The following is a 15,306-nucleotide window of genomic DNA, read 5'->3' as shown; positions in this document are numbered from 1 at the left end:
CTACATCACATTAACTGTACAAAGAAAGTTAATCCTTTAGTCCACCACAAACCAACAATGCATTGTACTCTGTCACCTTGAGCGCTGTTTTGTTTGGGTTAGGAAGTTGCCATTTTCTGTGGGAGGTATTTCGGAAGGGTGTAGGTGTTCTGCTAGCAAAACAAACTAAGCAAATACAAAGAACTTTATAATGAGAGAGAAAAGCATATCCATTATCAGAGCTGCCAGAACAGACCACAAAAATAACCTGAATTAAAATAAAACACGAAAGTAATATGTATCTATATTTTTAAAAAAAACATTTGTTGTACAAAACTATCAAAAGTGCTGCTTCACATTGCTGTAAAGGGGATGAATTGGGAGACACAATATCCTAAAGAGGCTGACGGTATAACAGTTTCTAATCAACAACAATTTAATGAGTGCACATTAAAAACTTATGTTAAGAAAGAAAAAAAAAATGGAAAAATTCACAGCTACTTCAAAATACTGTATAAAGGAAGTGTGCCAAAGTCAACAATAAATATGACAAGAAATGACATTACAGTATGCATTTACAGTTGCACAACCACAAACAAACACTGTGTGTTTTAAAACCTTTTTGAAGTCCAATTTGATTGGCTTGCTTATGCAAATATATGAAAGCAGCATTTAATACAAGACAGCACAACTGTGTGATTCTGTCACAAGAAGCAATCAGATCCAAACCGTGCAGTCCATTCAACCCCAGTAAACCTGATGGTAAACATCAGAGGGGAGTCAACACAGCTCATGGATCTCTCTGTACACTCAACACTGTCAGATGAAAGAAAGAGACTGATGTCCTGCTGTGGGCCAATCTACTGAGACAATACTGAAGACACCTGAGACCAAACAGAGGCCAATCACTCAGAACAGTGACCGCTGGATGACTGACCCAATAGGATTGGGTCGGAGCTTGCCATATCAGTCCGTGAGAGCAAGAGGGAAAGCTGGGCATTGAATAAAGCCTGAATCAAACTGAAAATGACCAGAAATTTTCCATGACATATTTATTTACAGTATTAAGCTAAAGCTAGATTTAAGACAAAAACAAAAAAAAACAAAAAGGGATCAGTGTATAATCCAAAGCCTTGCCTGCTTACTAGCACCCACTGAAACTCTATTACAAGCCTCATATAAACACCAAAAATATTCTGATATAAACACCAAAAACAACCTGTCATAAATATTAAAATAAACCTGAAATAAACTCTAAAAATTGCCTGATATAAAAGGCCAAAACAAGCTGACATAAATACCAAAAACAGCCTTATATAAACACACACACACACACACACACACACACACACACACACATGTTGGTGCAGCTATCATTATGAGGACTCTCCATAGACATAATTATTTTTATACTGTACGAACTATAGATTCTATCCCCTAACCCTAACCCTACCCCTAAACCTAACCCTCACAAAACACTTTCTGCATTTCTGCTTTCTGCATAAAACAGCATGATATAAACACCAAAAACAACCTGTCAGAAACACAAAAAGCAATCTACCATACAATAAAAACAGCCTGATATAAACACAATCACTCACACACACACACACACACAAACAATCGGGCACACTAAAAACAGCCTGATATGAACACCAAAAACGACCTGTCATAAATACCAAAGCAGCCTGATAAACACAAAAAGAACATGTTTCAGTGTGTTACAAAAACAGCCTGATATAAACACAGTGTTATATTATTTAAAATATATAGTTGCAAGGGTGTTCCAAGTTGTTTTTAGTATGCTACTACGCAGTCGCTAGAGTGTTCTGGGAGGTTGCTAAGGTGTTGCTAGGTGGTTGCTTACTGGCCCAAGTTAAAAGAGTCCACCCCCTGGTCTCTATGAAATTGTGGTCTCTAAATATGGCTTGAAACCCACCATCAGTGTAACTGAGATTTTTTTTTTTTTTTTTTTACCAGTACACTACAATTCAGAAGTTCTAGATCACAAAGACATTACTGTTGTTGAAAGAAATTGATGCTTCTGTTCACCAAGGATAAATTAAATTGGTAAAATACAGCCAAAAACCATTAGTAATGTTGCTAATTATTATTACTGCTTAAAATAAGCGTTTTATATTTTTATTTCTTTTTAAAAGTACGTTTTAATCCATGATGTCAAAGCCCCATTTTAAGCAGTCATTACTCCAGTCTACTAAAAAAGTGAGTTGGGCGTGGATGCAGCGATGAATAGCGTGAAGCCTCCACACGCGCTACGTCTCCACGGTAACACGCTCAACAAGCCACGTGATAAGATGCGTGGATTGACGGTCTCAGATGCGGAGGCAGCTGAGATTTGTCCTCCGCCACCCGGATTGAGGCGAGTCACTACGCCACCACAAGGGCCTATAGCGCATTGGGAATTGGGCATTCCAAATTGGGGAGAAAAAATACTTGAGCAATAGTATTAGTGAGGCTTGCCTTGGCAAACACCACTAATTAGAGACTGTTAAAAAAAAACAAAAAAAACAGATACACTATTTATAGCAAAATGTGTGTTATCGAGACATTCATTAGGTCAACTGACTGCTTAACTTCATGTTTATGGCTGACTTAATTACAGAGTGTGTTCTTCATTTCAAAGTAGTATCTGAACCTACTAACTGAAGTTAATTATGGCATAACAAAAGAACAAAGGCACTCATAAAACAGCAATTACTTTAGCTTTGTAAAACACAAGGCAAAAGTCCTACAAGCATAATTGTTTGATACTGTATCTTTTCCAACACCGTGAGTCTATATTTTAAAATGTCAGATAAAAAATAAAAATCCATATTTAGACCTGTCAAACAAGGCAGCAAAGTGTTACAACGTGTGATTTCCATACTGCTCCGTCAAACTGCAGAGAAACTGTTCAATACGCAGAATGAAAGAAGAAAAAAATGACAAAGAGAGTTCTGCATAAATGCCATGCTGGATTTGTGATTTCATTGGCTAAACCTCAGGGGAAGCACATTTCAGTCCGAATTCAGATTGATTTCCTTTCCTACTTCTCAGTGGAGTCAACGCGAGGCCAAGTAAACATGAGGTCACAGCATCAATCTTTATTGCTTCCTTCTTACGCCATCTGATCTAGTTTCACTGCGTTGTTTCATGCACTCCAAACAGTGTGCTCAACTGGCTAGCCGACTTTCGAAGGCAAATATATCAAATATGCAGATGTCTACAGACTGTAGCCACACCTGTACTCATTTCCCTTCAAGTCTGACATGATGAAATTCAGCTAGAATGACAGTTTCATTCTGTAACATTTAGATAATGATGTCAAAAAGTGTTAACTGTTTAGAAACATAAAGGTGAAGTGTGTTATTTTTTTATGCCACAGAACGCAAAAACTAACTGCGAGGGAACGCAAAACTACAACTACATAGGCAGCTATCATCTAAGGCAGCATCTTAACAGGAATTAATCCTCATAAGTGAAAGACTTGTAATGCTCAACCAGTCAAAAGGTTTAATTGCAGTACGTTTTGACATTCTGTAGAAACAAATACATCTTGGCCTGCGTTTCTACAGTGATGAATTTACTTTTCACGTAGATACAGCTCCCACGGCTAGCTGTAGTCAGAATGATATGCTTCCTGTGTTCAGAACTGAGATTTATTTTGAGCGCAAGCTATTTGCCAAGATATATTACAGCATTTAATCAAGTGGCTTTTAGTAGATTTAACGTGAAGAAACGAAGAAGCACTCCGTAAATGCATCTCAGGGTGGTAATCTCTTCACATGCGAAGCATGAGCGCGACATGACAAATCTTTCATCTCGCGTATTACCCGGGCTCCTTTGATAGCAACCGATTCTGGAAACTTACAGAGATTTGAACATCACGAGAAAAAAAAAAAAAAACCTTCTCTCAGAATGGCTAGCACATTTCCCGAAATTGATTACTTGCTAAGCAGAGCAGTGATTTAATCTTGTCATTCTGATTGAAGAGTCAGCAAAGGACATTCTGTTTTTATTCCATTTCGCCAACACACTCTGTCACCTTCTACATTTGGCAGAAGACTAAGTGTAAAATTCATCTATAGGGATGGAAATCCTGAGGAATTTATTACAAATACAGTTCTTCACAGTTCCATTGATGGTTCTTTCAGTACTTTTGAGGAAGAAATACTGTATTTAGAAATAATAAATTCAATTCTTGTTGGATTTACTGCTTTCAGGAGCCTGTTACCAAATAATGAGATGATTTCAAATTTTAACAGAACAGATTCTTGCAAATGGTGTGAGCACATAGACCTTTATTTATTTTATTTTTGTATTCAATTCATTCATTTTTTTTTAATCAAATACTGAAAATTACAACAAAACTAATAATGGTGTACCTACACCTTGTCATATACTGTAGACCTTATTCATGCTAGCACCATCTTTGATTTTTAATGGGAATGACTACGAGGCAGTGAGGGATACACTTACAGTCTCTTCAATGGGCTGTACTGCAGTTTAAAGTGTACAAAACATTGAACGAAATCTTTACAAGAACATTCAGTATACAAAGAACTCCAGACAACATGAGCTGTGGAAAATCAGATGTGATCTAGGAGCTTTATACAGCTTTATACCGTTTGTGCCATTGAAGAGATTGTAAGTCTATCCCTCACAGCCTTGTTGTCATTCCCATATAAATCAAAGGTGGCGCTAGTGTAAATTAGGTCTATCAACAACCATCCAAAACTTACTCTGATTTAAGTCCTTCAAACATAATAATGTCCAAAGATAACAAATGTACAAATATTGGATTGATGGACAAATTTAATTCCTGAGACTGGGCTGGGCTGTGTTTCCCAAAAGCATATTAAGTCGATCGTAGAAACCACTGGCACCAATGGCCTCTACGATCAACTTAAGCTTGCAATGCTTTTGGGAAACACAGCCCTGGATAGTTGGATGAATGTTGGAAATATCAACCTCAATAACCAGGATTTGCATTTAAACATGTACCAGCTCTGGCTTCCTACCTGAACTCTGTTGCCAGGATCCTTTTTAATCCATTTGATGACCGTCTCATAGACCAGCTCCTCAGCTTTAGTGTTCAGGCTGTCATTGGACATATAGCTAACCAGATCTTCTTTGGAAACATTCAGGATCTCCTCTTGACCGGCCACATCGGGGAAGTTCTGCAGGGCGAATGCTTTTGCCATGTTGTGGAGTTCTGTGCACTGCATCGCCTCCGCCATCGCCAAAACGCCGAGACAGTTAGTGGCCGTTAACTGTTTCTCTACGAGACAGAACCACAGATACACAGAAACATCAGCTGAAAAAACAAACCCGGAAAGCCTTAACAATAGGAGGTTTGGGGAAGATGTTGGCAGTTAAAATGTATACAAGTGTGTTGCAGCCAAACAGGCGAGTGTAATACCAGAAGCAGCTAGCAGAAAAAAGATTGATTTTAGCTCTTTGTTGAATTTAGTTACTTAAAATGAGCTAATGTAACACTATTCTTGAATCTTTTTGTCACAACTTTGTTGCAATCAATTTAAACTTGTAAAATGGAAGTTAACTAAATCCATTTATGTTGGGAAAAACTGATGTAAATGTGATATCAGGTTTCCTGCATGCATGAGTAAAAATGGCAAATTAATGTCTTAATATTTGCTTATTATTGTGGTATTTGCACTGGTGGTGTTTTTTTCTTTTGAGTTTTTTGTTATACAGTACATGATTGTTGAGTGTCACCGTCCTTGTGGTTTGTGAAATATGTTGTGATTGTAATGGAACTGGGAAGGATGAGACGAGAGACTGTGGATCCAACTGTAAGAACTATTTATTAAAGAACTAAGATTAAACTAAAACACTAGAGCAAACGGGAAAACAAACAAGCACACTAACAAGAACCGACAAAGAGAAACATAAGGGCTATATATACAAATGGAAACTAAAGACATAACAGGAAACAGCTGGGAACAAAGATCAGAGAGGATAAGGAACAGGTGTGTGTGATCAACAAGGTGCATCATGGGAAGGTGATGGGACAAACACAAGGGAGTTCGTGACAGTACCCCCCCCCTTTAATGGGAAGCTCCTGATGCCCAAATATGGATGGGAAGGGAGGCAGGGCCAAGACCAGGAAGGATCCAGAGGATGATTCTGAGGCCAAGGAGGAGTTGGCGGATGATCAGGAGGCCAGGGAAGAGACTGCGACTGATCAGGAGGCCTGGGCGGTGGCCACAGGGCCGGGAAAAGTCTGGGCGGTGGCCACAGGGCCGGGAAAAGTCTGGGCGGTGGCCACAAGGCAGGGCCTGGGTCAGGAGGCCTGGACGGTGGCCACAGGACCAGGACAGGGTCAGGAGGCCTGGGAGGCGGCCACAGGACCGGGACAGGGTCAGGAGGTGGCCACAGGACCGGGACAGGGTCAGGAGGCCTGGGAGGCATTCAGAGGGCAGGGACTGGGTCAGGCGGCAGAGCTGCTAGAGGAGGAGCGGACGGAGCCGCTGGATGAGGAGTCTCGGGGAGGTGCGGACGGAGCTGCTGGAGGAGGAGTCTCGGGGAGGAGCGGACGGAGCCGCTGGAGGAGGAGTCTCGGGGAGGAGCGGACAGAGCCGCTGGAGGAGGAGTCTCGGGGAGGAGCGGACGGAGCCGTGAAAGACTCTAAGGGCAGAGTCACCATGATCAGGAAGGCTGGCAGCAACTGTAAAACGGTCTCTGTGGCCGGGAGTGCTGACCGTGCCTGGAAAACGGCATCCGTGGTCATGGGCACTGGTAGTGATGGGGGAACGACCTCCGTGGTCATGAGCATGGCAGCGATGGGGAACAGCCTCCATGGCCGTGGACACGGGCAGTGATAGGGGAACGGCCTCCATGGCTGTGGACACGGGCAGTGACTGTGGAATGACCTCCGCGGTCATGAGTATGGGCAGTGACTGTGGAATGACATCTGTGGTCGTGAGCATGGGCAGTGACAGAGGAAATGACATTCATGGTCGTGAGCATGGGCAGTGACAGGGGAAATTACATCCATGGTCGTGAGCATGGGCAGTGACAGGGGAAATGACATCCATGGTCGTGAGCAAGGGCAGTGATGGGGGAAATGATATTTGTGGTCGTGAGCACTGGCAGTGACGAGGGAAATGACATCCATGGTCGTGAGCATGGGCAGTGACAGGGGAAATGACATCCATGGTCGTGAGCATGGGCAGTGACAGGGGAAATGACATCCATGGTCGTGAGCATGGGCAGTGATGGGGGAAATGACATCTGTGGTCGTGAGCACTGGCAGTGACGAGGGAACAACCTCCGTGGTCATGAGCACTGGCAGCGATGGGGAACAGCCTCCATGGCCGTGGACACGGGCAGTGATAGGGGAATGGCCTCCATGGCTGTGGACACGGGCAGTGACTGTGGAATGACCTCTGCGGTCATGAGCATGGGCAGTGACTGTGGAATGACATCTGTGGTCGTGAGCATGGGCAGTGACAGGGGAAATGACATCCATGGTCGTGAGCATGGGCAGTGACAGGGGAAATGACATCCATGGTCGTGAGCATGGGCAGTGATGGGGGAAATGACATCTGTGGTCGTGAGCACTGGCAGTGACGAGGGAACAACCTCCGTGGTCATGAGCACTGGCAGTGCCTGGGGAGTAGGAGCCCTTCTTTTCCTCTTCTGCTTCCGGACGGCCATGAGCACAGTCGTGGGAAGATCAAAGGGTGGAGCCATGGTGGCCCCCGAAAATTCCACTAGGGCTGAATCAGGCATAAATGCTGACTCTGGGATGGACGAGGCTTCAAGAACAGACTCATTAGCTGTGGTAGGCATGGGCGTTGGCTCGTTGGCCGTGGCAGGCGTGGGCTCGTTGGCCGTGGCAGGCCTGGGGCAAGGAGCCGTGGAAGGCCTGGGGCAAGGAGCTGTGGAATCCACTGCAAGAAGGTTGGCCGCTGGGGTAGATAGCAGAAGACGAGCCATTACGATGTTAGTAATGAAGTCAACAAAGGGCAGGCTGTCGCAGTCCAAAGGGACCATCTCCCTCACCGAAGCATTCAGTCCTAGCCAGAACATGGTCCTTAGGATTATCTCCTCCCAGCTCACCTGACAGGCCAAACTCCAGAACCTTACACAATAAACCTCCACGGAAGACGACCCTTGGGTGCTTTGCCCGAGTTGTTCTGCTGGATCAATCTTTCTTGGTCGGTTCTTCTGTAACAGAACTGGGAAGGACGAGACGAGAGAGTGTGGATCCAATTGCAAGAACTATTTATTAAAGAACTAAGATGAAACTAAAAAACACTGGAGCAAACGGGAAAACAAACATAACAGCAGAACACTGGAGCTAACGAGAAAACAAACAAGCAAACTAACAAGAACTGACAAAGACAAAGAGAAACATGAGGGCTATATATACAAATGGAAACTAAAGACATAACAAGGAACAGCTGGGAACAAAGATCAGAGAGGATAAGGAACAGGTGTGTGTGATCAACAAGGTGCATCATGGGAAGGTGATGGAACAAACACAAGGGAGTTTGTGACAGTCATCTATTGCTGAGTCTACAAACTCTCAGCTTGTTACACTTGCAATAACAAATGTTTGGCCAAAAAAACAAAACAAACAAAAAAACAAACACGTTCAAATTAGGTTGCCCCAACATAATACAAATTATGACTTTGACAAATGTATACCTAGTAAATGTGACAAATTAATTTATGTTTGTAGAACAAGACTTGATCAAATCCATTCAGAAACATTAGCTTTTGTAGAAAATAAAAAAGTAATTTAATTGTGTGGTAAAGTCCTCAAATTTGATTGTTAATGGAATGTTTTTTATTTTTCTGAGTACACTCTTTTGACTGCAAACATATTTGGATGCATTCGATACATTCGTACTATGACTGCTTTGTTACAGTTTAGTGCTTTAGTACAATGGCAGGAACATGCGCCAACAATGTGCAAAGATGAGTCAAATGTAGCGGTACACAGAAAACCAATGTAAAATGTGGCCTAAAGAGTCACCAAAATGACTCTCAAACTTACCCGTTCTTTATATTTCTTTGTTTTGGTTTAAAGTCACCATTAAAAGGCATTAGCAACCCATTTTATTTCCGTAATTCGCCATATTTCTGACTAAAATAGAATATTTAACAAGGGAAAAAAGTACTGTAGGACGGTATTCGATTTTATTCAGTGGTAATTAATCATGAAAAGTGGGCATTTTGACGAGCCATTTACACATTTCCCAACAATAACGGTTCTCATTTAAATCTTTCGTAATTTGCTTTCATTGCCATAAACTTTATTACAGTAATGTTAACTGGTTTCGAATAACTGTTTTAAGTATTGATGATATTTTAGGAAGGCTACATTTCCTACAACAGTAGCCTAAAACAACACTAAATAGTTATTTGTCTGTTGGTTAACATTGAACCACTCATTAATTACATTTTGATTAAAGATTATGACATTTTTTTTTTCTTTCTTTTGAGTAAGTAAATGGTGTCAATTTGTCTCCATGTTGACATTAATTGAATGACACACACATGCTGTATTCATAATGATGCATATGTGAGAAATTGCAGGCGCTATCTGTGCATCATTCTTGCTGCATGAATTAAGCATGTACGGCACATTCTGATGAAGGTGTGAGAGAAAATCACTCAAGACACAATTACATTTAATGAGAGCCTATGGGGTTATGTAGGATTACAAAATTGTAAAAAGCTACGATTTCTATTAACAAATATTTCCCTGCCCCCTTCTTAACTGTAAAAATTTAATTCTTAGGCAGAAAATGTCAACGAGCATGTTTTCATGCACAGTCTTGCAACGAATAGGCTTAATAAGCCATCAACTTGTGTGGTCATGTTCCATTATGAAGGTAAGTTCTTGAATGGTTTAAGCAAAAAACAAATCTGCACACTTAGATCTGCCCATCACTCTGATTTCACATTGAACATGAACACCTTTTCGGCATTCTTACAGACTTTTACAATGTGCAAAGTGTTGTGTGCATGGCTGTTTACGTAACAAGACAGATCGAAAGCACAAAACCTTATATTTAAAATGCACTCCTTCTTGACTTCAGCCAGGTCTCTTGGTGGGGCGTGTGGTGAGTTGTGCATGGATGCCACGGAGAATAGCGTGAAGCCTCCACACGCGCTACGTCTCCGCGGTAACGCGTTCAACAAGCCACATGAAAAGATGCACTTATTGACGGTCTCAGATGCGGAGGCAACTGAGATTCTGCCACACGGATTGAGGCGAGTCACTACACCACCATGAGGACATAGAGCGCACTGGGAATTGGGCATTCCAAATTGGGGAGAAAAGGGGAGGGAAAAAAAACGCACTCCTTCTTTAAAGAGCATTAACTTTTCATACACATTCTAGTGTCAAATGGTTTATCTGAAATGGTCAAGCTGGCAAGAACTTCAAAAAAATTCAGCCTTGCATTTTTCAATTTTGCATTTGGAACTTTATTATATTGAAGTAGACAGTTCATTCCAGCGAATCCCTACAGGAAAAAACGTCATTTTCATAGTCATCGAGGTGCTGATGGATAAGTAACTCTGGATCCCAGGAGTGGATGGGAACAGAAGCACTGGAGACGTAAAAAAAAAAAAACAAACCAGAGCTGTCAAAGCTGCCAACACTGACTTTTATATTCTGAAGCCGAACTCATTATTCACATTCCTGGCACCTGTCTTATCAACACCCAATCTAAAAAGGAATAATTCATGACAGTGACAAAAAGCATTTAAATTACTCTTATTTCAGTTTAATGCTGTCAAATACCAGTGGCAGTAAGAAGTCACTTTGTCATCAGCAATTCCAAGGAAATACCCAGTTCATTTGATTCTTTTAAACCAGCTACGGCCTCATTCTCATAGCAGTACAAATTCAGCTGTCACTCCTTTTCATAGTGCTTCATCCAGTTCTGTGTGACAATCGCTTTCTTTTCATCAAATTAACTCTGGAAAGTCTTGTTATGAACACACAATTCAGTTATTTATGGGAGTGACAACCACATTTTACAGCCAAATTCACTCCCAATATTCATAATCAATTCACTCATTAATTCTTTAGTATATATGGCCATGATTTATTCCATGTAGAATACTTTTTTCTTAGCTGACTAGACACTTTTCATATGTTTAATAATGTCAAAACAATAAACACAACAATTAAAAAATATATTTTTCATTCACCACACAAATTTGCATTACATAATTTTGATTTATTGAGAATAAACTGAGAATAATTCAATCTTTTTATTTTTAAATATTTTAAGCTATAACCACACAAGTAAAATAATAATAAACATGTGGAGCAGAAAAGTCCATGAATTCTATGTTATTAATAGGTAACACTTTACAATCAGGTTGTAGTCTATTTGTTAACATTAGTTAACTAAATATATTATTGTTCACTGTTCGTTAAATGTTAGTTCATAATGCATTATGCATCGGTCAAAAGAGGATGCTTTCAGAAGTGGGGATAAAATCTTGTACAATCAGGCCAGGAACACACTGACAAAGGAGATTAGAGCAGCTAAAAGAAGCTACTCTGAAAAGCTGAAAAAACAAGTTTTCAGCTAACTACCTGCATCAGTGTGGAGAGGCCTGAAATACATTACTAACTACAAGACACCATCCCCCAACACTGTAGGGAATCAACAAATGGCTCACAACCTGAATGTGTTTTACTGTAGATTTGAAAAGTGCATTCTCACACCCCATACCAGCTCTGTCCTTCACTTCACACAAACATCAACACCTCTTGCAACCCCCCTCACCCCCTCCTGCTACTCAACCTGCACTTAAGATTTGTGAAGAGGATGTGTGCCGGGTCTTCCGGAAACAAAAGACAAGGGAAGCACAGGGCCCAGACGGTGTTTCACCCACTTGTCTAAAATCCTGTGCTAACCAGCTGGCCCCCATCTTCACACAGATCTTCAATAGATCACTGGAACAGTATGAAGTTCCATCATCATTCCTGTTACAAAGAAACCCAAAATCACAGGACTCAATGACTACATACCCGTTGCTCTGACGTCTGTGGTCATGAAGTAATTTGAGAGACTGGTGTTGGCGCACCTGAAGGACATCACTGGACCCTTTCTGGATCCCCTTCAATTTGCTTATCAAGCACACAGGTCTGTGGATGATGTAGTCAACATGGGATTGCATCATATCCTGCAACATCTGGACAGACCAGGGACATATGCCAGGATCCTTTTTGTGGACTTCAGTTCAGCTTTCAACACTGTCATCCCAGCTATTCTCCGGAGTACACCAACTCTCTATTCCCATCTCTATCTGTTAGTGGATTACCAGCTTTCTGACAGACAGGCGGCAGCTAGTGAGAATGAGGAAATTCAATTCCAGCACATATACAATCAGCACTGGTGCCCCCCAGGGATGTGTGCTCTCCCCACTACTCCCTGTACACAAATGACTGCACCGCCAAGGACCCCTCAGTCAAGCTCCTGAAGTTTGCGGATGACACTACTGTCATCGGCCTCATCCAAGATGATGATGAGTCTGCATACAGAAGGGAGGTTGAACGGCTGGCTCACTGGTGCAGTCAAAACAACCTGGAGCTGAACAGGCTCAAAACAGTGGAGATGATTGTGGACTTTAGGAGGAACACTTCAATATTGACCCCCCTCATTCTAAACAGCACTGTGGCAGCAGTGGAGTCATTCAGGTTCCTGGGCTCTACCATCTCACAGGACCTGAAGTGGGAGACCCACATTGACCCATTGACCCTAATGTTAACCTATCAAAAATGTATTCTTCATGGTTAGTTCACATTAGTTCATAATGCATTAACTAACGTTGACATTTACAACTATTAATTTTAAAAATGTACTGGTATAGGTTAAAAATGAACTTTAAACAAGATTATTACTTGCTGAAAAAGTATTTATTACATTTTATTAGTAGGCGACACTACAATAAGGTTCTGTTCGTTAACATTAGTAAATGCATTAGATATCAAGAACTAACAATGAACAAAATTTTTACAGCATTACATTCAGTTTACTGGAAATTACTGTACATCTATAGTCAGGGGACCCTTCCGCAACCAGTGTAACAGTCATTATAACTGCAGTTTTGAGAAAGAGCATTTCTGATTCACTTTAGTCCACACAAGAGTGTGTGTGTGTGTGTTTGTGTGTGTTGTGCACATCTGTCAATCAACATAACGAAAGTCCCTGGCACAGTGTGTGAGATATGGACTTGAATGAATAATGAACTTTCCCTTTACAAATTCACCATGAATGAAGTTCCAGTAAATTACAGTAAACAGAAATATACACAGCTCATCATTAAATTGGATATAGATAAAGAATGACCCCCCCCCCTTCCCAATTTTTTGTAACACGCGCCAACATATTACTTTTATTATTTCCATTGTTTTCAATGCAGATTCTCATTACCTTAACACTGTATTACAGTAAAAAGATGCTGTTCTATTTTAATTAAAATCAGTGAAAATGAAAGGCAGTACCAAGAGAGTATTTCTGTGATGTACAGTATAAATAAATAACAATTATTTTTATTTTTTGACATTGCGGTAATGAGAATATCATAATGACAGGCTTTTTTGATTCTGCATTAATGAGAATTGGGGGGTAAAATTTGCATAGCTGTCATGAAAATAATGTCTTGATGTAAAAACACTATGGACGCTATATTGTGCACAGGTGCTCTCACCCATAGGCGTATCTAGACCCTACTTAGGAAGGTTTCAGCCCCCCTAAAATTAATCTCAACCCCCTTAAAAATCTGTGACTCTGTAATAATGGTCGACCGATATGTCGCAGAGGCCAAAATTCAGAATGTTTTAATAATCGGCATCGGTGGGGGCCTGGGTAGCTCAGCGAGTTAAGACGCTGACTACCACCCCTGGAGTCGCGAGTTCGAATTCAGGGCGTGCTGAGTGACTCCAGCCAGGTCTCTAAGCAACCAAATTGGCCTGGTTGCTAGGGAGGGTAGAGTCACATGGGGTAACCTCCTCGTGGTCGCTATAACGTGGTTCTCGCTCTCAGTGGGGCATTCCAAATTGGGGAGAAAAGGGGAGAAAAAAAATTAAAAAAATTAAAAAAATAATAATAATCTGCATCAGCCCATTTGTTTCTTGAGGGCGCTGAGAATCGGCTGCTTGCGTGTGAAGCGACTGAGACATGTAAACGGCCAGTCACGGTTTGTTTTATTGTTACATGCCATCGTGTTCCTACAATAATAGTCCGGTGTGCAACACAGTGTCATTTAAATGGTCCACATATCAGAGCCGCGGCAGACGCATTTAAGCTCATAATAAGCGAATGCCAATCGAAAGTGATCATCCCTATACCCTACTCACTACGAAGAACAGAGCTCTTGATGTGGGCACACTGACGGGAGCATGGCATTAAAGTTTGAATGTACCCTTCACTAAAAGTCTTGTGAAAGGGCCCTTTATGAAAAAATTTACTTTCTTACTTTTGTTTGGAACAACCCTTCGAGTGGTGTCCCCGTCCTGAAGTGCCCTTCAAGGGTGCAAAAATGCCATTTGGAAAACTCCCAATGTTAAAGTGCTCACCTGTTTCATTCTCCCCCTCTCTCCTCAACAGTTCCCTGTAACTTTTACCTGTCTTGTCTAATGATAAAAAGGCAAATATCAATAAAACTAATATCATATACCGTCTGCAAATATGCGCATATCTTGTTTAAACAGATGTAATAAACCAACATCACACAACTTCAGTAGCTCCAGCGTCCTGTTGAACGCTCATATATCTTCCCCTGAAGCACATATTCTATCAGCCTCTCCTCAGCAGTTCCCTGTCACTTTTCTAATGATAAAAGGCAAATATCAATAAAACTTCTATTATGTACCATCTGCAAATATGCAGATACTGTATCTCGTTTAAACAGATGTAATAAACCAACCTCACACAACTTCAGCAGCTCCAGCATCCTGTGGAGCACTCATAAATCTTCCTCTGAAGCACGTATTCTAACGGTCTCTCCTCAACAGTTCCCTGTATCTTTTCTAATGATAAAAGGCAAATATCAAGAAAACTTCTATTATGTACCATCTGCAAATATGCAGATATCTCGCTTAAAAGATGTAATTCCCGTCGAGCGCTCATCTAATATCTTCCTCTGAAGCGCGTATTCTATCAGCCAGAATCGAAACTTCAGGATCAGGATCAAAAGTTCCTCTGATTCATGAATCATGATGGTCAGTCCATGACAATCCAAGCAGGCGATCCAGGCCGTTTAAACTGTCAGGAGATTGCTGCTCGCTCTGGATCCGCATGAGCGTGTGAGTGCAACTTC

At 41.3% G+C, this 15,306-nt stretch overlaps 1 protein-coding gene across 3 annotated transcripts in view; it reads right to left on the bottom strand.

Annotated features, from left to right (window-relative positions):
- Positions 1 to 15,306, bottom strand: part of LOC127410695 (kelch-like protein 29) — a 174,852-nt gene that overhangs the window by 85,004 nt on the left and 74,542 nt on the right. For all 3 annotated transcript variants that reach the window (XM_051645862.1, XM_051645863.1, XM_051645864.1), the window contains exon 7: positions 5,001 to 5,260. In XM_051645862.1, the coding sequence (XP_051501822.1) occupies positions 5,001 to 5,260 (260 nt within the window). The remainder of the gene's footprint in view (positions 1 to 5,000; positions 5,261 to 15,306) is intronic.

The sequence above is a fragment of the Myxocyprinus asiaticus genome, chromosome 20, assembly GCF_019703515.2.
Source record: "Myxocyprinus asiaticus isolate MX2 ecotype Aquarium Trade chromosome 20, UBuf_Myxa_2, whole genome shotgun sequence".
In the NCBI taxonomy this organism is placed as follows: Eukaryota; Metazoa; Chordata; class Actinopteri; order Cypriniformes; family Catostomidae; genus Myxocyprinus; species Myxocyprinus asiaticus.
This window is presented reverse-complemented; position numbering and strand designations above follow the sequence as displayed.